At 45.1% G+C, this 26,966-nt stretch overlaps 3 protein-coding genes and 1 long non-coding RNA gene across 5 annotated transcripts; 1 reads left to right on the top strand and 3 right to left on the bottom strand.

Annotated features, from left to right (window-relative positions):
- Nucleotides 1–8: 8 nt before the first annotated feature.
- LOC127311655 (putative invertase inhibitor) lies at nt 9–1,000 on the bottom strand. The gene has a single exon (XM_051342107.1). The coding sequence runs from the start codon at nt 812–814 to the stop codon at nt 254–256; it is 561 nt and encodes a 186-aa protein (XP_051198067.1). The 5' UTR covers nt 815–1,000; the 3' UTR covers nt 9–253.
- Nucleotides 1,001–1,077: 77 nt separating this feature from the next.
- On the bottom strand, nt 1,078–3,238 carry LOC127311652 (WAT1-related protein At3g30340). Its single transcript, XM_051342104.2, has 4 exons — nt 3,048–3,238; nt 2,735–2,914; nt 1,591–2,172; nt 1,078–1,469 (listed from the first exon to the last, which is right to left on the bottom strand). Exons 1-4 carry the CDS (start codon nt 3,236–3,238, stop codon nt 1,310–1,312), a joined length of 1,113 nt encoding a protein of 370 aa, XP_051198064.1. The 3' UTR covers nt 1,078–1,309.
- Nucleotides 3,108–7,726, top strand: LOC127311656 (uncharacterized). Its single transcript, XR_011749569.1, has 3 exons — nt 3,108–3,243; nt 3,345–6,744; nt 6,842–7,726. It is a non-coding gene; the product is annotated as an uncharacterized lncRNA (long non-coding RNA).
- LOC127311653 (WAT1-related protein At3g30340) lies at nt 4,048–5,801 on the bottom strand. 2 transcript variants are annotated; one of them, XM_051342105.2, is made up of 6 exons: nt 5,611–5,801; nt 5,471–5,533; nt 5,218–5,334; nt 4,716–5,121; nt 4,469–4,620; nt 4,048–4,304 (listed from the first exon to the last, which is right to left on the bottom strand). In XM_051342105.2, exons 1-6 carry the CDS (start codon nt 5,799–5,801, stop codon nt 4,163–4,165), a joined length of 1,071 nt encoding a protein of 356 aa, XP_051198065.1. In that variant the 3' UTR covers nt 4,048–4,162. The 2 variants fall into 2 exon arrangements, with proteins under 2 accessions (XP_051198065.1, XP_051198066.1); XM_051342106.2 differs by lacking the exon at nt 5,218–5,334.
- Nucleotides 7,727–26,966: the final 19,240 nt, after the last annotated feature.

The raw sequence follows: 26,966 nt of genomic DNA, 5'->3' as shown, positions 1-26,966 counted from the left end.
CAGAAATCCTCAGCTTACCAAACGCGCTCGACGCCTTTTCTCATAGCACGTGACTATAGATATATCTAGATACATTTTAAGTGTAGATACATCTATTTTTGTGGCAAATGATATGGATGGGAAGAACATTGGTCGTAATATTTTACTGCAGTACTATCTTATTCGAATTCTTGGTTATTCCAGTAATAATTAACAAAATAGTTAGTGCTAGATAGGATGTCCGCGCGCTCCAGGAGCCGACCAGACCGGCGGGTCAGGCGATGCCGGCGGTGAGCCCGAGCGCGACGGTGGCCAAGCGGCCGTACTCCCGGTCGTGCTCGGTGGCGACGGCGGGGACATTCCGCTGCTCCTCCTCCCCCTTCCACGCGTCCTCGCACCGCTCCGCCGCCCCCAGCGCCGCCGCGATCTGCTCCACGGCCCGCCCGTACACGCGCGCCCGGATGTTGTCCAGCGCGTCCCGCAGCACGTCGGTGGCGGCGCCGTACACCTCCAGGCAGTGCCCCAGCCTGGCCCGCGCGCGCGGGGACTCCTCCGCCTCGCCCAGCCCGTCGAACCTCGCCTCCGTCGCCGCCGCGTGCTCGATCGCCATCCGCGTCGCCGCCGCCGCCAGCGCGTGCATGTCCGCCGCGTCCCGCCGGCTCTGCGGGTCCGACGACAGGGACGAGACGCAGTGGGCGTAGTCCACGGCCGAGTCCCGGCTCACCGCGCCCCGGCACGCCTCCTCGATCCCCGCCCGCGCCGTCGTCGCCAGGAGGAGGACGAGCGCCGCCGCCGCCGCCATGAAGGTGCGGTTGAGTTCCTGATGCGTGGCCATGCTTCCCCGGTCGTGCTGCGGGAGCGTGCGCTCGCGCCATGGTATTTATGTATGAGCTCGTGAGGTGAGGATTCGTCAATGGAGGACGACCAGGTGGCGCGCATGCCAAGACAGGTTAATTCTGTCGTTGAATCATTCAGAATTCCAGATGGAGGTCGTTCGTCATTGCTAATTTTGTCTTTTTTTTTCGAGAGTACACCAAAGGCGTATTATCAAAACCAGCGGTTCGTCGAGGCTCCTATATATAGTAGATAGATCCGGCACCACAAGGAATTCAGTAACTGATCATAATATTCATCAACCAGGGGCGCCATTGTTAAGGCAGATTCAGCAGGAGCAATCCACTATGGTACAATGTCATTTTCAAGAGTAAACGCAGACAAGAGGCAACCCATGGGATGGCTGCTAATCGGAGCCTGGAAGATCATCATACATGGCGGTGTGTCAATCTGGATCAGGTTCTCTTAAGTCTTAACAGATATGTACAGATCAGAGTCACACTCTCTCCTGCTGCTCTGCCACGTCTCCCTGACCAGCTGCTACCTGCACGGGCACCGGCTTCACCGGAGCCGCCGAGGCTGCGGCGGCAGCTTCCTCCCTCTTGCCCCACAGGACAAGGTAGAGCCCCATGATCACCAGCACTGACCCCAGCACACTACAACATCATTCATATCATCAAGTCAACACCAAATCAACACTGATGGAGCTCACTGCCTGCTGCAATGTAGACACAGCATTCTGACGAGAAATAGCAATGTTCTGAATGGCTGGCTGACCTTCCGAGGTAGAGTGGCTCATGGAGGAAGAAAAGGTCGATGCCGGCGACAAACATCTGGGACAGCGGGCTGAAGGCCGCGGTGAACACCGGGCCCCTCTTCTCCACGCAGTACGTCAGCAAGAGGTACCCGATCCCAGAAGCCACCACGCCGCAGTACACGGCAGCGGCGATCTCCACGGTGCCCCTGAGCTTCCACATCTCCACGGTGATCCGCTGCGTTGACAGCGCCAGAGCCCCCGCCTGTACGAAGCTGAGCAGGGACATGACAGCTGTGGCAGAGTACACCGCAGGGTACCTTCGCATGAGCAGACGCTGCAGCAGCAGCCACACCGCGAAGCCGACGACGTTGGCCAGCATCGACACTGAGCCCAGCACCCATCGCACCGCGCTGGCGTGCCCATGGTCGTTAACGTCGCTGGACACGACCACTGGGGTGCTGGGTGGAGAGGATGCTAAATGGTGGTGGTGGGTGAGGGATGTGCCCTTGTAGAAGGTGAGCAGCATGGCTCCGGTGAGGGACACCAGAGTGCCTGACATCTTGGCGCTTCCCGACTTGCTCCTCACCTCTAGGGCCTCATACCTACAAAATTTTAGATTAAATTATTTCCTTGCTGTTCTAATTATGTTCATGGCTCATGAGTGTGCAATGCAACTAGCTTATGAAAAAAATCATGGTTCTGAAAATATGTGTTTAACAATTTATGCTCATGTACGAGAAGCCGATCAATTTTCTACTCCCTTCGTCTCATAATATAAGATACTGTTACATCCAATATACATCTTATATCATGGGACGGAAGGAGTATATATATATAGTAGGATTCAAGCCGCTTCATAAAGTTGAGGTTTTTCCCTTTTTGTGTTGGTCCATTTCAAGATGCTGCCATGTGAAAACACATATAAAAGTATTGACACAGAATCAAACTAGCTATTAGGATCTTATAGTCGTTTATTTCAAGATGATGCTCTACTAGTTTAATTAATGAAAATACAGTTGAAATTATTCAGATAGCATCAATTGAACTTCCAAAGTAGACATGTAGTACATAGAAGTATATGAAACTTTGCACCTCACCTACAAGAAAGAAACCTTCTTTTCACAGAAGTGTCTTTTTGGCACCAAAAAAAAGAAGGAACATTACCCGAAAGCGAGTGATATCAAGAAGGTAACCACTGGGAGCAGATTCGAGAAAGTTGCAGCAAATGTTGCTGTTGTGTACTCCAATCCGACGAAGAGCGTGTACTGAAGCAGCACCGGACCGAGGATTCCACTAAGGAACATGTACACAAAGACCTCAGCAGTGAACTTTGGTCTTCTCTTTCTGAAAGAAGAAGAAAAAAAGGCAGTGCATGTGCATGATCAGCAGCAGTGCAATACCAGCGACAACTACTGGTACGAGTAGGCTTTATCACGATGATTTATTTGCCTTTGCTTTTTGATAGTAATGACGGTACCTTTCCTTGAAGTAGGCAATGGGGCCAAGGAATACAGTGGCCAGCATCTGCCTGAAAGTGATGAGGACCAGCCGGTTCATCCCCTGGTTCAGCGCCTGCTTGAGAAGCGCAGTCATGACGGCAATCACGATGTTCGTGACCACCATCGCTGCTGTTGGCATCCATTGCTCCATGCATCCTGCACTCCACATTCTCGGTCTGTCTGCGTTGATGATCTGATGTGCAATTTGTTTTGGGTTATGCCATGGCTTTTATAAGGGTTGTGACTGATGAGGTCCTGAAAATTGGCATCTGCAGGCATGTTTCCGATTGCGGCTTTGCTTTCGCACACGTGACCGAGAACTAAAACATGGCCCAAGAGGAAGGAGGACAATGGTTGTGTCCTGACATCAGAATGTCTGAATAATTGTGGAAATTTCTCGAGCAAATTGCACAACCAGCTGAATCGAATAGCTGCCTTTATTACACAGTGCAGCGGAACAAAGTAAAGCTCTGTCCCTCTTTTTTCCAGTTTCTAGCAAGCAAAATATAACCTGTGATCCTTCCTGCATGGCCTTCTTCTACTGTAGAGCATTAGATGCTGTCTTAGCACTGAAAATTGTAGCATGAGCCCATTTTAGGGTCTACAAAGAACAATGTAGAGAAACACCTTCCCATGGGAAAGTTCCAAGATCCAATGCCCACTGCCTCTTCTTTGATGAGCAAAAGATATCTTTGTGGCCTAATCAAATCACAAAGCATTGATTCGATAGCGGCCCTCAAAGGACGGTGGGGCAGTCGTACGAATAGAAGTGTGGAGAATATTTCCTTTCCTTTTCTTTTATTTTCTTTCTTGTCATGTTCAATGTGACAGATCAAGATGTTCTAACGTGTTGAGATGTGGGCAGCTTATGCCGCCACTTCCATCGCCTGCAGAATCTGGGGCTAAATTCAGGCATATTGCCATGGAAATTAGTCCGACATATCGCTTCGTAGTGTGAGGAAAAACACATCCGACAACTGCACTAATGGTAGTACTGTATACTATTACTCTTGGTTATACCATATAGGTTTTAGGAAACTAAGGAGGAATCTATGCGGCAGTTTGACAACCAAACAATGGCATAGTTTGGTCCTCATGATTGGGTTTGCTTCTCCTTATCCTCTTCCTCTTCCTCTTCCTCTTCTTTGACAGATGCTACTGTCACTGAGGCATCCCTGTTCTTTCCCCACAGCAGAATATAGAGGCCCATGATCATCAGTATGGATCCCAGTACACTGAAATGATATAACAAAAATACAAAAGATGATGCCATTTAGACCAGCCATTGCAATTCTGGAAGTGTAAATTTACGATAACTCGCTCAGAAACTTAAAAGGTTAGCACGATTTCAGTAACATGGTACCATCTTGATTTAACAACTGAGGCAAGTAAGGTTCACCTTCCAAGGTAGATGTTCTCATGGAGAAAGAAGAAATCAATTATGGCAACCATGATCTGGATGATAGGGATGAAGGATGAAGTGAACACCGGCCCTCTTTTTTCGACACACCATGTCATTATTACATATCCTACTCCAGACCCCAAAATTCCCTGTAACATATGAAAAAGTGGTTTTGTTTTGTTCAGTCAATTCTCTGCAGAGTTTTCTTAACTAACTTTAATGAATTGTAACGGGATGATCTTACTGTATATAGAACAGTAACAATTTCCACTGTCTGTTTGAGGACCCACACCGATTTCCGCCTCTGTATCGCCACCGTCAGGCCCCCGCCCTGCATGGAGCTGATGAGGAACATGTATGCAGTGCTGGAATAGAGTGCTGGGTACTTCTTAGTGAGCTTGGACTGCAGCAGGAGCCAGAAGGAGAAGCACAGGCAGTTTGCCAGTAATGCTAGAGTGCCCAGCGTCCAGCTTTTCTTGCCAGATTCTGTTGTTGCTTCTGCATGCTGGCCTGAAAGCACAGATTGGTCACCTTGGTGTGTCAAGGCCACACCCTTGTAGAGGGTAAGAAGCATGACGCCGGCGAACGACATGAGTGTCCCGCTGATCTTCGCTACTCCTGCCTTGCTCTTCATGTTCAGTGATTCCACCCTGCATCCATGAGTAGCATTCCAAAAGGTTTTCAGATAACATTAGGAAGAACAAGGTGCATGAAAGTTACCAGGAAAATTTTGAAATTTGGCACACCTTAGCAAGACAGCAATGATGAAAGTGAGCACAGGAGCTAAGTTTGTAAAAGTTATGGCAAATGTTGCTGTTGTGTATTGCAACCCATAGAAAAAGGTATACTGAGAGAGAGCCGCGCTAAATGGGAGGAAAAACACAAGAAAAGGAAATGATGAGTTAACTTTTAAGTAGAATCATATCTGGGAGGACATTAGCCAGGTCACTGTACAAATATGAGGAAGTGACATTTGTGAAGTTATGTTTGAAACCATACCCTAGCGCTGCGCTAAAGAAGAGGTATATGAGGATCTCCAGTGTGAGCTTAGGCCTTGTGGTCCTGAGAAAACAACGGTAATGTCAATTTATAGCCTAATTCTGAAATCTTATCATATGCTTTGAATTAAATTTATGTACCGTTCTTTGAAAAATGCAATCGGAGAAAGGAAGACTGTGGCCACCAGTTGTCGCAGCGTGATGAGTACTAGACGGTCAAGCCCCTCCTCGAGGGCCTTCTTGATCAAGGCCGTTGTCACGGCAGAGATGAGGTCAAAGACCAGCATTGCGATCACCGGTTTCCACTCAGCAATGTGCGCCATCCCCCACATTGGTGCAGCTGAATCTTTCACACCCTTCACTTATATTGCCATGACAATGCTCTTGTCATGGACTACTTATAGGCAATATTCTACTATGTGGAGACCCTTCTGAAACTTAAAGAGATCTCGTGGAGGATACTCGACAATGACCCTTTTACCCTCCGAAAGAGGTTCCAATGCTCTTCTCATCGAGTACTTATTGGCATGAAACAGTCCATCCTCACATGAACTTTTTTCGCAGTGCCATAAGATGATACTGACATGAATTGTCAAGATATTTCCTCTATTGCGGAGCTGGCGGTGGCAGTGGAAGCAGCAGCCAGAAAGATACCACTGTTTGCACACTTTGGTGAGTTTGGCAGGTTCCTGTTTGGACTACAAACTTGACCCTATTCTTATCATGGTAAGGGTGCAAAGCTGTTCAGTTGTGCAAAAAAGGCGGCACCATCCCATCCGATCCAATCCAAAGGAAAAGCAGGATGGTGAGTTGTAAGTGGAGTGATCACCTAGTATGAAAGCTCCCCGTCTCATCCATGTCCCTTGAAAATTGGAGCAACAGCAAGACCGAGGGCCGAGCTCAGCTCCCAATTGCAGCGAAGGAACAACGAAAGCAGGTTGTCGCAATGTGGCATTGCCCATGGTGGAACTGCACTTGGCTGCAACAGCATTTTTACTTCATGATCAGGAAATGGCCAGCGAGCCAGAGCTAGCCCCTAGATGTAGCAGGGAAGAATAATCTCCATCGCCGACAACCTCTAGTAGATCCAGACCGGTGCGGTGACACCAAATTCATCAGATGTAGTCTACGCACATTATGCGGCGAGCATCAACCCACTTGTCACTTTCAGTTGAGACGACGTTACCGCCACTTGTCCACTTGTTTTTACTGCAGGGGGTGGATTCAGACAAGCTGCTGAATTATGCACATCCAAAGTATAGCATGACTGTTCAGGTAACTAATTCACATACAACTAGCTACTCTGTTCAGGCACCAGTATGGTAAAATTCATGAGAGTTTAATGAACATTCTTGTATGAACTGATTTGCAGATCACAATCTAAGCCACACATGCAGCCATATCCCTTTTAAGGCTTTAGCTTCTTGCAAGGACAGATAGATGGAACTGTGTGGTGTTGTCCCAATCACAGTACATGCCCTAACCTAAGAAAGCACGTTAAGCAGCAAAGAAAAAGAAAGCACTGGCTTTATCCATAGGCCTATGGTTGAGCAAAGTGCTGAGCCTCCTCTATGCTGAAATAAAAGGTAGCTTTAACCTGCCACAAAAGTTTTCAAAAAAGAAAAGAGAAGGATTTGCATTTGTGCTTTTGGAGAAAAAGAAAAGCAAAATGATTGTATATATCAGAGCAGCATCTTAAAAAGAGAGGTTTAACTAGTATGACTGGGCTAGTGCCCAATGTAATCTAGCACAGATTTGATGCTGACCTTAAATATCTGATATATTAGTGTAGTGTCAGTCAGTCTCATGGTTAACCTTAATCAGATGCCAAATTTAGTGGTTAATTTGTCTTTTTGTATTGAGAAGTCAGACAGTAAAAGCAGCAAAGGAGAACAAGTATATTTTTTCCAAGTGTTTTTAATATTTTCACATGCAGAATAAAGGAGCCCAATTTGTGCTGTCTTGTTTGGGCAAAATGAGCATGTGATGACTGTACCAGTACTACTGGGCTTTTTGGGCCTGATGCTGGCTGTAAATTTTGGGCCTACTCTTGAAGATGATCCGCTGTGCGGGTACTCCTGTTCGCATGGACAACGGGCCGTCTCTTGAGTCTGCAAATTCCTGTTCTGTATTTTTACGTACTCCTAGGTGTATTTGAATCTGAGAGGGAGGGAAGGAAGTATGTGCTGCTCCGTTATTCAACATGTACATCTCCTGGACACGTACGCACTCGTGTTTACAAAGCTGTTATGTATAATTATTTTAAAGAACATAAAACTGGTACATGTGAACATTTTTCCAAAAGCCAACAATATTTTGTCAAGCTCAGTAACATTTTTTTTTGGATCGATGAACACAATTTTTGAAACCTTTTTTTTTAACGGGTGAACCTTTTGTGGCAACAAAACCGAAAGCACCATCTTGATTCTCGTTTATAAAAGAAGCATCAAAATTGACCTTTGCATAACCAGGTGGCGGTAACTCCCACTTGCACATGGACATTTGTATGGTGATAGTCTCCTTATGCTCAGGTGTGAATTCACGGACATGTTTATTCACAAGGAAGCACAGGGTCATCCGTCGATTTTCTGGCCTCACCTGCATTAGTTTTATTCCTGCATGTCCACCAATCCCATAGAAGCACATCGATCTTCAGTGTCCATACATGCTGAAGTACTTCCCGAGCATTTGAGCAGTGCAGAAGTTCCAGTCTGATATGTTCAAGGTCCAGCTGCCTCCAGACATGTTTTACATACTTACATCTGAGGAAAATATGCACCCCATCCTCATCCAGCCTGTGACAGATCGGGCAACGAGTGTCTAACTCCACACCTTTTCTCTAAATGTTCATACGCGTTGGCAGACTGTTGTGGGAAAAACGTCAGAGGAAAATCTTGACCTTCCCAGGCACATCCAGATTCCAGATTCCAGATGTTATTCCATTCCTTCACTGGAGTTTGAATAGCAGCCGTAGAAGTGCCCGCGTTTCTGTTAGCTTTCACGTCCCGAATACTGACAGCCAGCTAGTACGCAGATTTAACACTGAAAACACCCTTGCTATCATAGTGCCAGACTATCCAATCCTCCATGCCAGGCCGAACTGGGATAGATAGGATGTCTCGAGTATCTTCAGCCGTGAAATTATCACGAATCAGCTCCTCGTCCTATTGCTCAGTGATTGGATTGATCAGCTCGCTCACTGTAGAGATGATGGATAAACCCCTCGTCGCTACTAGCCTCCTGGTCGTACCCCGTGGAATCCATGGTTCCAACCATGCATTGATATGCTCCCCGTCGCCCACTCTCCAGACCGCACCTTCCTTCAAAAGTTGCACACCTCGCAAAATACTGCGCCATGAATAGGACATCCCCGGCTGTGGTTGGGCCTGTAAAACTGATCCATTCGGAAAATACTTCGACTTCAAAACAATAGCGCAAAGGGAATAAGGGACCTGGAGTATTCGCCAACCTTGGCGTGCCAGCATTGTAATGTTAAAAAGATGGAGATCCTGAAACCTAGTCCACCGGAAATTTTGGCCCTAGTCATCCGTTTCCAGCCTATCCAATGGCATTTGTCCTTCCCATCCTGCTGGCTCCACCAGTATCTGTTGATCATGCTACTGATTTCATCACATAATTTCTTTGTGAGGTCAAAACATGACATGGCGTAAGTGGGAATCGCCTGTGCAACTGCCTTAATCAATATCTTCTTCCCGGCCTTTGAAAGTAGCCTTTCTTTCCATCCTTGTATACGCCGCCACACCTTCTCCTTAAGATACTCAAACTCCTTGAACATATTTTCTCTAACCAGTGAACAATTTTTGAACCCGTCAACTTTATTTTATACGTAGTCTCATTAAAACCCGTGAATATTATTTTTAAAGTCCGAACATTTTCGTTGAATGCGTGAACATTTTTTTGAACATGTGAAAAGATTATAAATTTGTAAAGATTCTTTTTTACATATGTGGATTTTAACACATGAACAATTTGTTGAACCTCATGATTATTATTTAATATTCAAAACCAATTTTTTTGTATGAAAACATTTGAAACGTCGTGAACATTTTTCAAAAAATATGTGAATTTTTTAATATGAAAGTAACATAAAAAGTAAAGAAATAAGAAAAAGGAAAATATAAATGAAAATAGAAAATTGAATATAAATATAAAATATAAAAGGAAAAAATAAAAAGCGCAAAGATAAAATAAAGAAGGAAAACATAAATAAAAAATCCGGTAAAGATCGAAAAGAGAGAGCGAAAACCAGAAAAAAGCCAAGCAAAAAAACTGAGCAGCCCGACCAATCCACGCTCGAGAAAGGAACATGTAGACAGTAGCGATCAAATGGGCCCGGCCCATCGCCGAATCTCAGCGCTTGCAATGGACAGAATTCAACTAGTAAGTTGTACAACCCCTCAAAAAAAAAAACTAGTAAGTTGTACAACCCCTCAAAAAAAAAACTAGTAAGTTGTACATTATTTTAATATCTAGTTTTCATTTTTTATTTCTTTTGTATGCTATTTTACTTTTTCCTGTTTTTATATTAACTAGTTGAAATTATAAAGCGTTACAAGCATTTCTTTCGACCTACATTAATATTCTAACTACACATGACATAATTTAAAAAAAGTTTTGGTAATTCTTTCCGGTCAATTTTTTTATGGAAGCTAATCGTGCATGAGCATTTTCTTAGACGATGTAACATATGTTCAGAAAATTCTTTTATATAATTTTGTGCAAGCAAATTTACAAATATCCAAATATCATAAACTGCAGCCACACATTGCCCTTGGGGCGGCTCTCCCCTTTCTTAATATGGATCCAAGCTCCCAGCATGCTTTTTTAGTGTCATTCTTTTGCATCTCAGTTTCGTACCATGACTTGGATGAAGAAGTAGTGGAACACTAAATTTGTACAAATTTGAACCAACCTCGAAGGTTACAAAAGCAGATTGAGCCACTTAATAGCATAAAACCGCCGCTTGTAAATTGAAATTTATCAAAGATCAGCACTTTATGTTTGCGGAACATACCACCACATTTTTCCAAGTTTTAGCAAAATATCACCACGTTTTTTTTAAGAATTGACGCGGTTTTGACCCATTTGGTAGGGCTAATTTGCTAATGTTGAATGGAAACTATTTATCAATCCAATTAAGAAAAATAATAAAACCCCCTTTTATCTCCTATCTCTCTCCCGGTTAACCCACTAGTCACTGCCGATTCGCCAACGAAGTCGCTGCCATCTCTTAGGCCCCGTGGCTCCAATCTCTGTCGAGGGTGTCAGACGTGGCGAGGAGCATGTGTCTAAAACTCCACAGTGGTCGTGTCTCCAATCTCCTTCCTTTCTCAGCTTAGTCCAAAAGTATGATGTGGACGTCTTCGAGTCGCCACCCTAGCTCAGCCCTCCTCCCGGACTTCTCCATTTTCCTTGAGTTCGCCCTCCCCCTACCGAAGCTCATTCGACTGCCAATTTCGTGAAGGACCGATGGCGGTATTGAGTTCTTCGTCGATTTCCTCCAACCGCTGTAGTTCCCCGTAGAGAACCAAGCTCCGCCTCCCTAGACTGAAATATAGGGTCCATGTCTAAGGGTATTTTACCCTTAAACCTTTATGTTGGCTAATGATGACACCAGAGCTGAGGTGTGGACTAATGTTACCTGTGAGTGTCTACCCAGGTTTAAGTTTGCAAGTGTTGTTGGAAGGTGGTGGAAGTCCCCCCATTTTCTATACAAGAGAAGCGCCAGTGTTTTGGCTTTTACTTCCCTTGATTTATATTTGACTTAATCGCAAACATCGCATTATTAAGAGGGGTGGCATCGGATTCTCGGGGATGTTGTCAAATCCATATACAGACATCCTACCACAATATACATCCATCGCACTCTTTAGGTGGTTTTAGTTTTTGGAGAAATTTCTATTTGTGAAGGTTTTGGCAAAACCGCCGCAGAAATCCCCGCCGGAATGTTTCGTCCCGTACCGAACTGCTTCGGTATATATATGCCAAGGCGCTGACGAAGGGATCTCCACCTTCTCCAACGTCTTTCACATCAACACCATGATGAAGAGGGAGTAGTCCACCCCTGGACTATTGGTTTGTGGGAGTAGTTTGATCTATTTATCTCTTGTGATTCATAGATCTTAGTACCATATGAGCTACCCAACATAATTATGATCATATATGTAATTCATATGTGGTGGATCTTTATTCTATGATATTGTGATACTGGAATCTATTATGTGTAAGATATATTAATAGATGTATATTATGTACCCAGTTCTTAAGTATGGTTCTGATCCAACTTGTATACAAGAACATGTGTGGAGAGATGTGTGTACTAGATGTAGTAGCATGGTTTTAATGATTGAATAGTGACAACAAATTCATGATGTATTATGGTTTTTACTTTTTCTTTGCTACCTCGCTAGGGATAAAGTGAATGCATGTGCTATGTTTATCACGTGACAAAAGTGATAATCTTGTTTGTTCAAGGTAGCATATTTGATATTAAAATATCATGTTAAAATACATATGGCTATGCTCTGTTAATTCTTAATACAAGATTGCATGGAGTTTTTCCTTTCTTGTGGAGTGTAAGAGAGATGTGTTGTATCATTTTTATGTTAGGACGTGATGCCCATATGAATGCTTATCAAATACATATTGAAGTTCCACTAGTATTATCTCATTAGTGGATTGTTATTATCCACTAAAAAATTAAAAAAGATCGGATGAACCTTGGTGATCACATGTATAGGTGAGCACGCTATGCCTACTCTATGCCGTTCACTGCCGCGTTAAGGATGTCTCCGACGCTTATCACCACCAGCAACCATAAGATGGGCCCCCATTGTTAAGTTTTTTTCCCCTCAAAACCGCTCCTCACCTTATAACTTCCACGTTGACTGAAGAGCCGAATCCTTCGGATTGCTATGTTTATCTTAGGCCAACAAAGCTATAGCCACGCTCTCCCAGTTTCCTCGATGCTACGCTCGTGTGGCAGCCTGGACACGCCCACGACAGCAGCAGCGCACGCGCACGACCACCTCCATGCCACCGGATTTGGGCGTGGTAGGACAAATTAGTGCTTCCCCGCGTCCGTGACAGACCCGCTCTTCCGCAGCTACTCCGCCGCCCTCCGTCGAGATGACCATGGCGGCCGACCGCGTCGAAGAGCCGTGCTTCTTGAGGAAGAGCTCCCACCGTTGCTGCTCTCCAATTGATGGGTGGATCCGTGCGAGGCGAGTCCGGACACGGTCGCCCCGTTCAGGTGACGCCGGAGCGCCATGGAGTTGGAGTGTGCCTCTTGACTCCCTAGCACGCCGGCGCGACCCTAGACGAGCCGCCCCTACTCTGCTCTCGTTCGAACTTGCTAGGTCTGCAGTTTTGGTGGGGCCCACGACATGGACATGACTACAATTTCCCGAGAGTTCGATACAAATCCTCAGGTCACCATCGTGGACGAAAATTATTTGCTGACTACAACACTATGCTCTGGAGTCCCAATGTCACCAAGGCAATCAATCCATTGTGAGTTTCCATGAAGGCATTTCCTGACGCCGTTGACGGGGAGTTTCCAAAGCATCTCACAACTGCATCCTTATCGAGCTGGGAGTACAACAATTCCCACCGTGACTGCAAGACATTTTCTGGCGATGTCGTCTTCATCGAGCTAAGTGAGCACATCCTCTCGCAACTTCATCACCAACGGTGGCTGCATGAGACGTTATCTGACGAAGCTGATCGGACGGTCCCCATCGACTCGATCGGACGGTTCCCATCGACTCGATCGGACGGCTAACGATCTAGGGTTCGAAAATTTGATCCTCGGGAGACGCTCAACGCTGTCTATCTCTTTTTTTTTTTTTTTTTTTTTTTTTTTTTTTTTGCTTTGAACGGTGTTCCTTTCTTTTTCTGAGTGGGACGTGCCACCCGGCTGGCAGTAGCGCGAGCGAGGGACAAGAGGGTGTCGGGTCCATGGGCAGTCCCATTCTGCCTGCCGCCTTGTCGGGTAGTCGGTCCAGGCCCATCAACGCATGCCGGGCTGTGGGGCCCATTCGAACCTTCACCAATCACGCCCTATCTCTTTTTCCTCGGCCGATCCAGATTTGTGCACTGCACACAGGCTTGGCGTATGTGCTAGACGGGATGTACCTAGCTGCTAGTACTTCCGTGTCCCTCAAAAAGAAGAGAAAAAACTGCTACTTCCGTGTATGCAGAGCTGTGCAGATCAACAACTTTGAAGTGCACAAAGAAGCGAGAACCACAAACTCTATGAACCCTAAGGGCATCTCCAGTGGGGAGATACATTTCGGATGCCCAAAATGTCCACGCGTGTTCGTTTGCGTCGGTCTAAATGGTCGAAATCGACCGCACGTCCGTTTGCGTTGGGTGGCTCCAGCGGCACGACGCATTTTCTTTCGATTTTGCATTTTTTTCAACATAAAAACTTAATTTACATAGTAAAAGAAAGGAAAATGAGGTGACCCTGCATACCACTGCATGTTGTAGTATGCCAGTCGTTGATATAACATTCACGAAGTACCAATCCGCAAATGTTACATCCCTCAGAGTAGTACAACAGAACATAGCAGGTCCATAACTCATTCACATAATATTACAATTAACATACACATATCGTCTCGGAGCTCCTCTTGGGTCCTAAGAGGATTACTCCTGGGTTCGAGACGAACCCAACTTAACTTACAATACCAGAGTCTCATTAAACTAAACATTATTTCATCAAGCAGTTAAATCCTAAGAGTTCGGGCTGCTCGGTTACTACTGCTTATCAGATATCTCTATGCTTGTTCTCCTCCGGAAGCCTCTCCGGATCCGTAGACAATGAGTTAGTCTACGCCTTCAACACCTCCTGAGAGGTCTGGTTCTTCGTAGCCGATGATCTCGGCTCCTTCATTGTTGTTGTAGTCCTCCTCCAGGTGATTCAGACAATCTAAGCATGGGATTTAAGAGTGGTATGAGTACGAGCGTACTCAACAAGTTCATTATAGAAAAGAGGTGTTTAATGCTCTAGCTACGATATTAGACCAGAAAGTCTAATACCAATGCAGGTTTTGATAAACATTTCTTCAAGAGATTGCTTTTATTTCAAAGAGCTATGTCCGTCAGCCTTCACCGGTTTACTAGAACTTCATGGAGGTCCTTTCCGGCGTTGTCAGCTTCCTCAATCCCGAATGTGGAGTGACAGTCATGATTCTTTACACTCTGCAGAGGTGTGTTGCTTTACCCATAAGAGATCTTAACCTTGGTGCCAACCGGGCAGCTTTCCCGTCCACACTACCTATGGTGTGAGGCCCGGTATAAGGTCTAGCCAATCATGTTCCTCCGCTACCTCGAACACCCACCCTTTGTTGCATGCGCCGACCCTGGGTCCACGTCGGTCCCATTATTCCCGTAATTTCAGGGTGGACCCCGACCACGACAACAGTGCTGGGCTCTACCATACACTCCTACGCCGGTGGCTGCAACCCATCATAGACCGCAATACCGTGGGGACTTAAGGCTTCCCCAACCTACCGCTTGTTCTTCGAACGACAAGTGTCTACGGACTGTGCCGTGGGGACTTAAGGCTTCCCCAGCCTACCGCTTGCCGCCGACAGATACAAGTGTCTACGGTAAAGCGCATCCGTTGATGAACGAGAGGTGGAAACACTTTTGACTACTCCGTCCCACTCCGGATCTTATGGTTAACACGGATATTACGGCACAAGAATCACTGGCGACATTTGTTGTTTAATCCTAGATGGATATAAACCCGTGCAATGGAACCTCCACCATATCAACACAATCCATGGTTCCATTGCCCACCACATAGTCATATTCATAGTTATGAAAGTAGTGGTTTTGATTTTTGTGCAATAGTGATAACCATAATACTTTGCAAGTAATTTGATAAAAATACTCAAATGACATGAGCAAGTGATGAACTTGCCTGAACACTGCAAAGTTTTGCAGTTGGAAGGTATGGACTGACCCTTGTCCTCTTGTTCTGAAAAATAGCATCATTGTCCAATAAGGGCAATGGTTAAAGAAGCAATTATGCATGATTCCATTTTTAGGATTTGTTCCCCCCTTCCGATGTCGTTATTATTTCATGTAAGAGGTTAATACTAAGAATGATTTGGGGATACTTGATTTAGGAGTAAAATACTACCTTGAAATGTTGTCAAGGTGTTTTTGAAGTCCAAATGCATTAATGGACTTATTTTCATTATTGAAAATAATATGTGTGATTTAAATCATTATTTAAATCATCAAATTAAGATTCATTCTTAATTGTCTTCAAAAATTCTCTTTGATATTTTATTTAGTTAGAGAATTTTATGTTGATCTATTTTCATATTTTTAATTATTTTTTTAGAGCTATTAATAATTTTCTATGATTATTCAAAGTTTCAGCATTTTTATTTGTTTGTGAAAAGACAAAAACACTTCAGGCCACACTGTCGGTGCAACCCAATGGGTTAGGTCTAACCGACCGGCCCGGTCCGGCTCGACCAGCCCCACTCCTCTCTCTTCTCCTCACGCGCGAACGAACCCTAACCCTAACCTGCTCTGGCGACCCGTGTCGCCTCCGCCGTCGCCGCTCGATTCCGGCGAGATTCGCCGGACTTGGCCCCCGCCATGATGCGCAATCAACGCGCCACACGATGGCGGTCAATCCTATCCGCGTCGATCTGACGCGGGCGACCTGCTGCTCTCGGTCTCATCCCCGTCTGGTGCTAGGGTTACGGGATCCGCTCGATCCCGCCGTTCCTGGCGCTCCTGGTGCTTGGACTCCGCTCTGGCTTCGCCGCCGTGGTGCGGGTGGTGCCGTGGTGTCGCCATGGCCTGGCTTGGCTTGGCGCCGCCGCGCTCTGGCGTGTGCCGCCGTGGCCGCCATGGCCGTGCCTATCTGCTCGACCACGGTAAGTGTTCCGCCACCCTCTTTCTCCTGTGCCTCTCTTCTTCCTCCTCCAGTATCCCTGGCCATGGCTTCCCTCCTTGTGGAGGTGCTGGCCTACTGATGTTGGTGCTCTGCTGTGCTTGGCTTGCTGCTGTCGCCATAGATCCTAGCTTCTTGTCTTTGGCCGTTCTTGCTCAATTGCTCACCGTGCTTCCTAGCTATTTCGTTTATTGTAATCTCTGTCGTGGTCCTCCTGTGATTGCTCATGAGCATCCAGTGATGCTCATGGCCTACTGGCATGCTCCTATTCTTTTTACTGTCACTAGGGCATACTGTGTGTGCTTAATCTTGTCCCTGGCTTGATTGTGGTGGTTAATCCTTGCATACTTGCAAGTGCCAGTGCCTCTGGACTAGTTCATTTAGTTCAGATTCATGATTATGCTCAATTGAGCATTACTGTTGGCTTAGCAGTGTGATCCAATGATGAATTGATATGTGCTTTTCTTGTGTATTATGATCCTTTGGTTCATCAAGCCTTTGATGTGCTTCTGGATACAATTATAAAGCCTGATGCCCTTATCTGTGATGCAATTGTTCAGTTATTTAATTATCTGTTCATGTGTTAATTGCTTAGAATGAGTTCTAGCATGCGGTAGCATGCTCTAACAAGCTTCGGTGTTCATATGATCACCAGTTGCTTATGTAACACTGCCCTTTGGTGTCTGTGCCTCACTTTGTTGCTCATCGGTGTATCACAGGCCTGGCACGATGTGTCGTTGCTTGCTTAAGCATCAATTGATGCTGTCATGATCCATTTGATCATTTGCAAGACCCTGGTGCATCCATTGCTTGTCTGTTTTATTTATCTCGTTTATCCTTGCTTGATTAAATGGATAAATAATGTGAACCGAGATTCATGATGATCATTTCAATGAATTTGTTAGGGCTAGCAGGATGCCAACCATCGGTTGTGTACCCTAGCCCTCCTTACGAACCCTACCGGGTGATGATATCGTGCATGGTTTCTTTGTTGGAATTGGTTAAGTGGTTGAGGTGATCCTGGCGGTATTCATGTGTCGCCCGGGATGGCTCCCCTGTTTGGTGGCTTTCTGTGATGGATAAATGCTCACTGGCTAGTCACTTAGTGAATTTCCAGTAGCTTTGATGTTGATAATTAGGATAGGCACATGTTGCCTGTCAATCTGATGGTTTAGCTAGGTCAATAGGTGCTTTGTGATTCTGATTGGCTGCAAGGAATAAATCCATGCTGGATTTCTCTGGCTTTGACACTGTGTGGTCATAACCAGTGTTCCCTGGTTTATTTTCCTTTTAGCCTTGGTTGTACTTGCTGGCACCAATTGGTTTAGTAACCAAATGATGATACACCCAGGGTTTTCTACCCTTCTTTGCTCCTGTGATGCAAGCATGCTTAATTATGAGCAAGATATGATCTTGCTCAGGCTCTTGTGTGGTATACCTCACTCCAGCTCCTAGAATTAAGTGTTGTTGTAGAGGATTGCTTCTGTGATGCTTGGTTTGCTTGCCCTTCTCCTCCTTACAAGCTTGTGGTGCTTTACTCCATCTGGTACTTGCTCACAGCTGACAGTTCTTGGGGAAACTGTCCCTGTATGATTTCTGGTGGCTTGTTGTTCTTCCTGTTCTAAGTGTTCTTGGTGTTCTTGGTGAACTTACCACTGCTGCTTGTCGATGACTGAACAAATGGCTAGGGTTTGGTTCTGAAAAGGTTATATATGATGCTCCTCTTCTCTCCCTGGTCGACAGCTTGGGTATGTGCACTTGGTGACTCACTGATGATGTGTGTGTGTGCTGTGCCACATGCACACCCAGTGGCTTGGTGTTGAGCATGCACACCTGCTGTGTGTGCTGCTTGTGTGTGTGTGTGTACCAGATCCTGTGAACTTGGCTTTGGAGAGGATCAGCTCGGCAGCCTGATCATATCCCCTCCATTTGCTTTATTTGTTAACCTGCCAAGTGGCAAGCCACTTGGCTTAATTCTGTTTTTTGGCTTTGATTTGTGCAGGGATCATCAATTGAGCAAAATGGACATGGAATTCATCATATACAAGATCAAGTGAAGATGATCTTGTAGAATTTAGACTAGGATATTAACTTGTAATTTTTCTTTATTTTCCTTTCTTCTATTCTGCCCATTTATGTAATGTGTTGTATTATTCTTTTATTTCACTTATGAATATTGTAATGACATTGTAATGTGTGTGATGATCAATAAAGCTCAAAGTTTTCTCTAATGAGCTTTACTTTAATATAATTGTTCTTCTTGTTTATTATTGATTATAAACTTAATGAATTTCCTCAATTGAATTATTTAAGGTAATTATTTAATGTTTGAATTTGAAATTCAAATTCAACATTGGTTTAAATTCAACCATGTCACTTATCAAGAATTCAATCATGCACTTTCCCCTCTCTTCTTAAAACTCTAAACTAATGAAGTGAGATCCAAGTTTGTCGCACTCTCGAAACCCTAACCCTGTAAGGTGTCGAGAGAGAAACTTGTCCCCCTTTGATGAATTTTTTTGTTTAAAAGCGCGAAATTTTCCCAGAATTTACCATGCAATGCACATCCCTTTCTAAAATCTACCCCTCGATCGTCTCTAAACCTGGGACATTACAGAAAATAAAATAAAAAAACCTAAGAACGGTTGCGCCTACTGGTCGTCGTCATTGCCGCCGATCACGACGAGCTCCAGTACCGGCCACGACTTGTTGGAAGCGGCGGAACATACGTCAGTGCCGTCGGCGGTGGTGGAGGTGGAACCCACGCCGGTGGTGGCGGTTGAGCAGCCTAGGCCGGTGGTGGAGGTTGAGCAGCCCACTCCGGTGGTGGAGGTTAAGCAGCCCACGCCGGTGGTGTAGGTGGAGGCCCCCACGGGTTGTACGACGGAGGTGGAGGCGGCAGTTGCACCGGTTGCGTGGCCGAGTCCTCGAGCGCCCGTCGTAGGGCCACTTCCTCCGTGAGGCCCGGCGGCATGATGCCGGTGGCGTACCGGGGTAGTGACGGTTGCACCGGTCAGTCCACCTCCGAGACGAGGACGCCGAGCCTCGCGATCTCGTCGTCTGTCATCGTCTTCGGGTACTCGAACTTCCGGCTCTCCGCCATGGCCAACTGCCATTCCTGGAAATGCAGGCGACGTAGTCGTCGCTGTCATCCTTGGCCTCCTCGTTGTGGTAGGCCAGCGTGTCGCTGTAGTCGTCGTCGTCCTGTGCAGGCGCCGGCGACTTCCGTGTTCGACGACGAGGCGGCGGTGGATGGTCAAACGGGAGTCCATGTCATCGAGGAAGCCCGCCCTCCTCCTCGGATCCTTCTCGATCTCACACCAGGTGCGCCAAGTGTCGGAGTTGATGGCGTAGGCGGGATCGGCGTGGAGGTCTGGCGATAGGTAACACCGCCTGCGCCAGAACTTAGCGCTCCTCTCTGGCTCACGCGGAGGCACGGGCGGGACATGCACCCGGAGGTAGCTGAGCCGCCAAGCATGTGCACGCCCCCACCTGTCGCACGGCGTCCAGTTCGTGTGCATGAGCCGCGCCACGTTGACTGGCAGCGACACCCTGTGCGTCCGGTCCGCCTTCTTGGTGCCGCTGCTGGATGCCTCGAAGTCGTTGATGTCTACGTTCCCCCTCCTTTCCTGTAGACAGTGTTGGGCCTCCAAGAGCAGAGGTTTGTAGAACAGCAGCAAGTTTTCCCTTAAGTGGATCACCCAAGGTTTATCGAACTCAGGGAGGAAGAGGTCAAAGATATCCCTCTCATGCAACCCTGCAACCACAAAGCAAGAAGTCTCTTGTGTCCCCAACACACCCAATAGGTGCACTAGTTCGGCGAAGAGATAGTGAAATACAGGTGGTATGAATAAGTATGAGCAGTAGCAACGGTGCCAGAAAATAACTTGCTGGCGTGTAGTTGATGGTGGTAGTATTGCAGCAGTAGTAACACAGTGAAACAGTAAACAAGCAGTAGTAACGCAGCAGTATTTAGGAACAAGGCCTAGGGATTAGACTTTCACTAGTGGACACTCTCAACATTGATCACATAACAGAATAGATAAATGCATACTCTACACTCTTGTTGGATGATGAACGCATTGCGTAGGATTACACGAACCCTCAATGCCGGAGTTAACAAGCTCCACAATTTGTTCATATTTTAGTAACCTTATAGTGTAAGATAGATCAACAGATTAAACCAAGTACTAACATAGCATGCACACTGTCACCTTCATGCATATGTAGGAGGAATAGATCACATCAATATTATCATAGCAATAGTTAACTTCGCAATCTACAAGAGATCATGATCATAGCATAAACCAAGTACTAACACGGTGCACACACTGTCACCTTTACACACGTGCAGGAGGAATAGAACTACTTTAATAACTTTGCTAGAGTAGCACATAGATAGTAGTGATACAAAACTCATATGAATCTCAATCATGTAAAGCAGCTCATGAGATTATTGTATTGAGGTACATGGAAGAGAGATGAACCACATAGCTACCGGTACAGCCCCGAGCCTCGATGGAGAACTACTCCCTCCTCATGGGAGCAGCAGCGGTGATGAAGATGGCGGTGAAGTTGGCTGCGGTGTAGATGGAGAAGCCTTCCGGGGCACTTCCCGCTCCGGCAGCGTGCGGAACAGAGACTCCTGTCCCCCGGATCTTGGCTTCGCGATGGCGGCGGCTCGGAAGGTTTACGTGGGTTTCGTCGAACGCATCGGGGTTTTCGCGACGGAGGCTTTTTATAGGCGAAGAGGCGGCGCAGAGGGCTTACGGGGGCCCACACCATAGGGCGGCGCGGCCCCCTCTCGGCCGCGCCGGGGTGTGGTGTGGGGCCCCCGGGGCTCCCCTACGGCGGCTCTCGGGTGTTACGGATGGTTCCGGGAAAAATAGGAACACAGGCGTTGATTTCGTCCGATTCCGAGAATATTTCGTTACTAGGATTTACGAAACCAAAAGCAGAAAACAGAACGGCACTTCGGCATCTTGTTAATAGGTTAGTTCCAGAAAATGCACAAATATGACATGAAGTGTGCATAAAACATGTAGATAACATCAATAATGTGGCATGGAACATAAGAAATTATCGATACGTCGGAGACGTATCAGCATCCCCAAGCTTAGTTCTGCTCGTCCCGATCAGGTAAAACGATAACAAAGATAATTTCTGAAGTGACATGCCATCATAAACTTGATCATACTATTTGTAAAGCATATGTAGTGAATGCAGCGATCAAAACAATGTATATGACATGAGTAAACAAGTGAATCATATAGCAAATACTTTTCATGAATAGCACTTCAAGACAAGCATCAATAAGTCTTGCATAAGAGTTAACTCATAAAGCAATAATTCATAGTAAAAGCATTGAAGCAACACAAAGGAAGATTAAGTTTCAGCGATTGCTTTCAACTTGTAACATGTATATCTCATGGATATTGTCAACATAGAGTAATATAATAAGTGCAATAAGCAAATATGTAGGAATCAATGCATAGTTCACACAAGTGTTTGCTTCTTGAGGTGGAGAGAAATAGGTGAACTGACTCAACATTGAAAAGTAGAAGAATGGTCCTCATAGAGGAAAAAGCATCGATTGCTATATTTGTGCTAGAGCTTTGATTTTGAAAACATGAAACAATTTTGTCAACGGTAGTAATAAAGCATATGCATCATGTAAATTATATCTTATAAGTTGCAAGCCTCATGCATAGTATACTAATAGTGCCCGCACCTTGTCCTAATTAGCTTGGACTACCGGATCATCACAATGCACTGTTTTTACCAAGTGTCACAAAGGGGTACCTCTATGCCGCCTGTACAAAGGTCTAAGGAGAAAGCTCGCATTGGATTTCTCGCTATTGATTATTCTTCAACTTAGACATCCATACCGGGACAACATAGACAACAGATAATGGACTCCTCTTTTATGCATAAGCATGTAACAACAATTAATAATTTTCTCATTTGAGATTGAGGATATATGTCCAAAACTGAAACTTCCACCATGGATCATGGCTTTAGTTAGCGGCCCAATGTTCTTCTCTAACATATGCATGCTTAACCATAAGGTGGTAGATCTCTCTTACTTCAGACAAGACGAACATGCATAGCAACTCACATGAAATTCAACAATGACTAGTTGATGGCGTCCCCAGAAACATGGTTATCGCACAACAAGCAACTTAATAAGAGATAAAGTGCATAATTACATATTCAATACCACAATAGTTTTTTAAGCTATTTGTCCCATGAGCTATATATTGCAAAGGTGAAGAATGGAATTTTAAAGGTAGCACTCAAGCAATTTACTTTGGAATGGCGGAAAATACCATGTAGTAGGTAGGTATGGTGGACACAAATGGCATAGTGGTTGGCTCAAGTATTTTGGATGCATGAGAAGTATTCCCTCTCGATACAAGGTTTAGGCTAGCAAGGTTTATTTGAAACAAACACAAGGATGAACCGGTGCAGCAAAACTCACATAAAAGACATATTGAAAATATTATAAGAATCTACATCGTATTCCTTGTTGTTCAAACTCAATACTAGAAATTATCTAGACCTTAGAGAAATCAAATATGCAAACCGAATTTAAGCATGCTCTATGTATTTCTTCATTAATGGGTGCAAAGCATATGATGCAAGAGCTTAATCATGAGCACAACAATTGCCAAGTATCACATTACCCAAGACATTTATAGCAATTACTACATGTATCATTTTCCAATTCCAACCATATAACAATTTAACGAAGGAGAAACTTCGCCATGAATACTATGAGCTAAGAACACATGTGTTCATACGAACCAGCGGAGCGTGTCTCTCTCCCACACAAGCATGATGTAATCCAATTTATTCAAACACAAACAAAAACAAAAACAAACAGACGCTCCAAGTAAAGCACATAAGATGTGACCGAATAAAAATATAGTTTCAAGAGAAGGAACCTGATAATTTGTCGATGAAGAAGGGGATGCCTTGGGCATCCCCAAGCTTAGACGCTTGAGTCTTCTTGAAATATGCAGGGATGAACCACCGGGGCATCCCCAAGCTTAGACTTTTCACTCTTCTTGATCATAGTATATCATCCTCCTCTCTTGACCCTTGAAAACTTCCTCCACACCAAACTCGAAACAAACTCATTAGAGGGTTAGTGCATAATCAAAAACTCACATGTTCAGAGGTGACACAATCATTCTTAACACTTCTGGACATTGCTCAAAGCTACTGGAAGGTAATGGAACAAAGAAATCCACCCAACACAGCGAAAGAAGCAATGCGAGATAAAAGGCAGAATCTGTCAAAACAGAACAGTCCGTAAAGACGAATTTTAAAATGGCACCAGACTTGCTCAGATGAAAATGCTCAAATTGAATGAAAGTTGCGTACATATCTGAGGATCACTCACGTAAATTGGCATAATTTTCTGAGTTACCTACAGAGAATTTTTCCCAGATTCGTGACAGCAAGAAAACAGTTTCTGCGCAGTAATCCAAATCTAGTATTGACTTTACTATCAAAGACTTTACTTGGCACAACAAAACACAAAACTAAGATAAGGAGAGGTTGCTACAGTAGTAAACAACTTCCAAGACACAAATATAAAACAAAGTACTGTAGCAAAATAACACATGGGTCATCTCCCAAGAAGTTCTTTCTTTATAGCCATTAAGATGGGCTCAGTAGTTTTAATGATGCACTCGCAAGAAATAGTAGTTGAGGCAAAAGAGAGCATCAAGAGGCAAATTCAAAACACATTTAAGTCTAACATGCTTCCTATGCATAGGAATCTTGTAAATAAACAAGTTCATGAAAAGCAAAGTAACAAGCATAGGAAGATAAAACAAGTATAGCTTCAAAAATTTCAGCACATAGAGAGGTGTTTTAGTAACATGAAAATTTCTACAACCATATTTTCCTCTCTCATAATAACTTTCAGTAGTGTCATGAGCAAACTCAACAATATAACTATCACATAAAGCATTCTTATCATGAGTCTCATGCATAAAATTATTACTACTCCCAACATAAGCATAATCAATTTTATTAGTTGTAGTGGGAGCAAATTCAACAAAGTAGCTATCATATATAGGAGGTATATTGTAATCATAATCAAATTTATCCTCCATAACAGGTGGTACCAAAAGACTACTATCATTATAATCATCATAAATAGGAGGTAGAGTATCATCAAAGTAAATTTTCTCCTCAATGCTTGCGGGACTAAAAAGATCATGCTCATCAAAACCAGCTTCCCCAAGCTTAGAATTTTCCATATCATTAGCAACAATGGTGTTCAAAGTGTTCATATTAATATGTTCCATGGGTTTTTTAATTTTCGGATCAAACCATCCATGTCTTAAATCAGGAAATAGAGTAAAAAGCTCATTGTTGTCCATTATGCCAAACTAGTGTAAACAAGAAACAAAAAGATGCAATTGCAGGATCTAAAGGAAATAGCTTTGAGTACTTACAACGCCGGAAAATAGCTTAGTAGCCGAGATACAGAGTGTGAGTACCTTTTACCTTTCCTCCCCGGCAACGGCGCCAGAAAATAGCTTGATGTCTACGTTCCCCCTCCTTTCCTCAGAGACGGTGTTGGGCCTCCAAGAGCAGAGGTTTGTAGAACAACAGCAAGTTTTCCCTTAAGTGGATCACCCAAGGTTTATCGAACTCAGGGAGGAAGAGGTCAAAGATATCCCTCTCATGCAACCCTGCAACCACAAAGCAAGAAGTCTCTTGTGTCCCCAACACACCCAATAGGTGCACTAGTTCGGCGAAGAGATAGTGAAATACAGGTGGTATGAATAAGTATGAGCAGTAGCAACGGTGCCAGAAAATAACTTGCTGGCGTGTAGTTGATGGTGGTAGTATTGCAGCAGTAGTAACACAGTGAAACAGTAAACAAGCAGTAGTAACGCAGCAGTATTTAGGAACAAGGCCTAGGGATTAGACTTTCACTAGTGGACACTCTCAACATTGATCACATAACAGAATAGATAAATGCATACTCTACACTCTTGTTGGATGATGAACGCATTGCGTAGGATTACACGAACCCTCAATGCCGGAGTTAACAAGCTCCACAATTTGTTCATATTTTAGTAACCTTATAGTGTAAGATAGATCAACAGATTAAACCAAGTACTAACATAGCATGCACACTGTCACCTTCATGCATATGTAGGAGGAATCGATCACATCAATATTATCATAGCAATAGTTAACTTCGCAATCTACAAGAGATCATGATCATAGCATAAACCAAGTACTAACACGGTGCACACACTGTCACCTTTACACACGTGCAGGAGGAATAGAACTACTTTAATAACTTTGCTAGAGTAGCACATAGATAGTAGTGATACAAAACTCATATGAATCTCAATCATGTAAAGCAGCTCATGAGATTATTGTATTGAGGTACATGGAAGAGAGATGAACCACATAGCTACCGGTACAGCCCCGAGCCTCGATGGAGAACTACTCCCTCCTCATGGGAGCAGCAGCGGTGATGAAGATGGCGGTGAAGATGGCAGCGGTGTCGATGGAGAAGCCTTCCGGGGGCACTTCCCCGCTCCGGCAGCGTGCGAACAGAGACTCTGTCCCCAGGATCTTGGCTTCGCGATGGCGGCGGCTCACGGAAGGTTTACGTGGGTTTCGTCGAACGCATCGGGGTTTTCGCGACGGAGGCTTTTTATAGGCGAAGAGGCGGCGCAGAGGGCTTACGGGGGCCCACACCATAGGGCGGCGCGGCCCCCTGGCGCGCCGGGGTGTGTGGTGTGGGCCCCCCAGGGCTCCCCTCTGGCGGCTCTCGGGTGTTCTGGATGGTTCCGGGAAAAATAGGAACCTGGGCGTTGATTTCGTCCGATTCCGAGAATATTTCGTTACTAGGATTTCTGAAACCAAAAACAGCAGAAAACAGGAACTGGCACTTCGGCATCTTGTTAATAGGTTAGTTCCAGAAAATGCACAAATATGACATGAAGTGTGCATAAAACATGTAGATAACATCAATAATGTGGCATGGAACATAAGAAATTATCGATACGTCGGAGACGTATCAGTCGTTCTTCTTCTTCCCCATCGTGCCGTGGTGGCGCACGGCGGTGGTGGGAGTGGAGGTGTCCGTGGTGAGGGCGATGCTAGGGACGATGCCGGTCGACTTTTAAGGCCGGCCACGCGTGGGACACGATGCCATTGAAGGCGGCACAGAAGCCCAGCCAACGCCCGCGAGTGCGCGCGTAGAAAAGGCAGCCGCGACATTGATAGCTAAGGCTACGGCAGACGCGAAAGCGATGCCCTCGATACAGCCCTATGGCTCGCTGCCAGGCTGGCCCAGTGGAAAAGCGAGTGGTCACTTGGGGCGTTGAAAGTGCATGGAGCCCCCATGTGTGGTTTTGGTAATTAATGACAATCCCTATGGACTAATGTTTGCATTGATTTATATTTGTAGGAGTTGTCCATAGGCAATTCTTGAACCATATGTTGGCTTCAAGGTTGCAATAAGAAGAAATTGATGAAGTATATCAAGTGTCAAGTATGTCTT

This window comes from Lolium perenne, chromosome 7 (genome assembly GCF_019359855.2).
Source record: "Lolium perenne isolate Kyuss_39 chromosome 7, Kyuss_2.0, whole genome shotgun sequence".
Taxonomy (NCBI): domain Eukaryota; kingdom Viridiplantae; phylum Streptophyta; class Magnoliopsida; order Poales; family Poaceae; genus Lolium; species Lolium perenne.
This window is presented reverse-complemented; position numbering and strand designations above follow the sequence as displayed.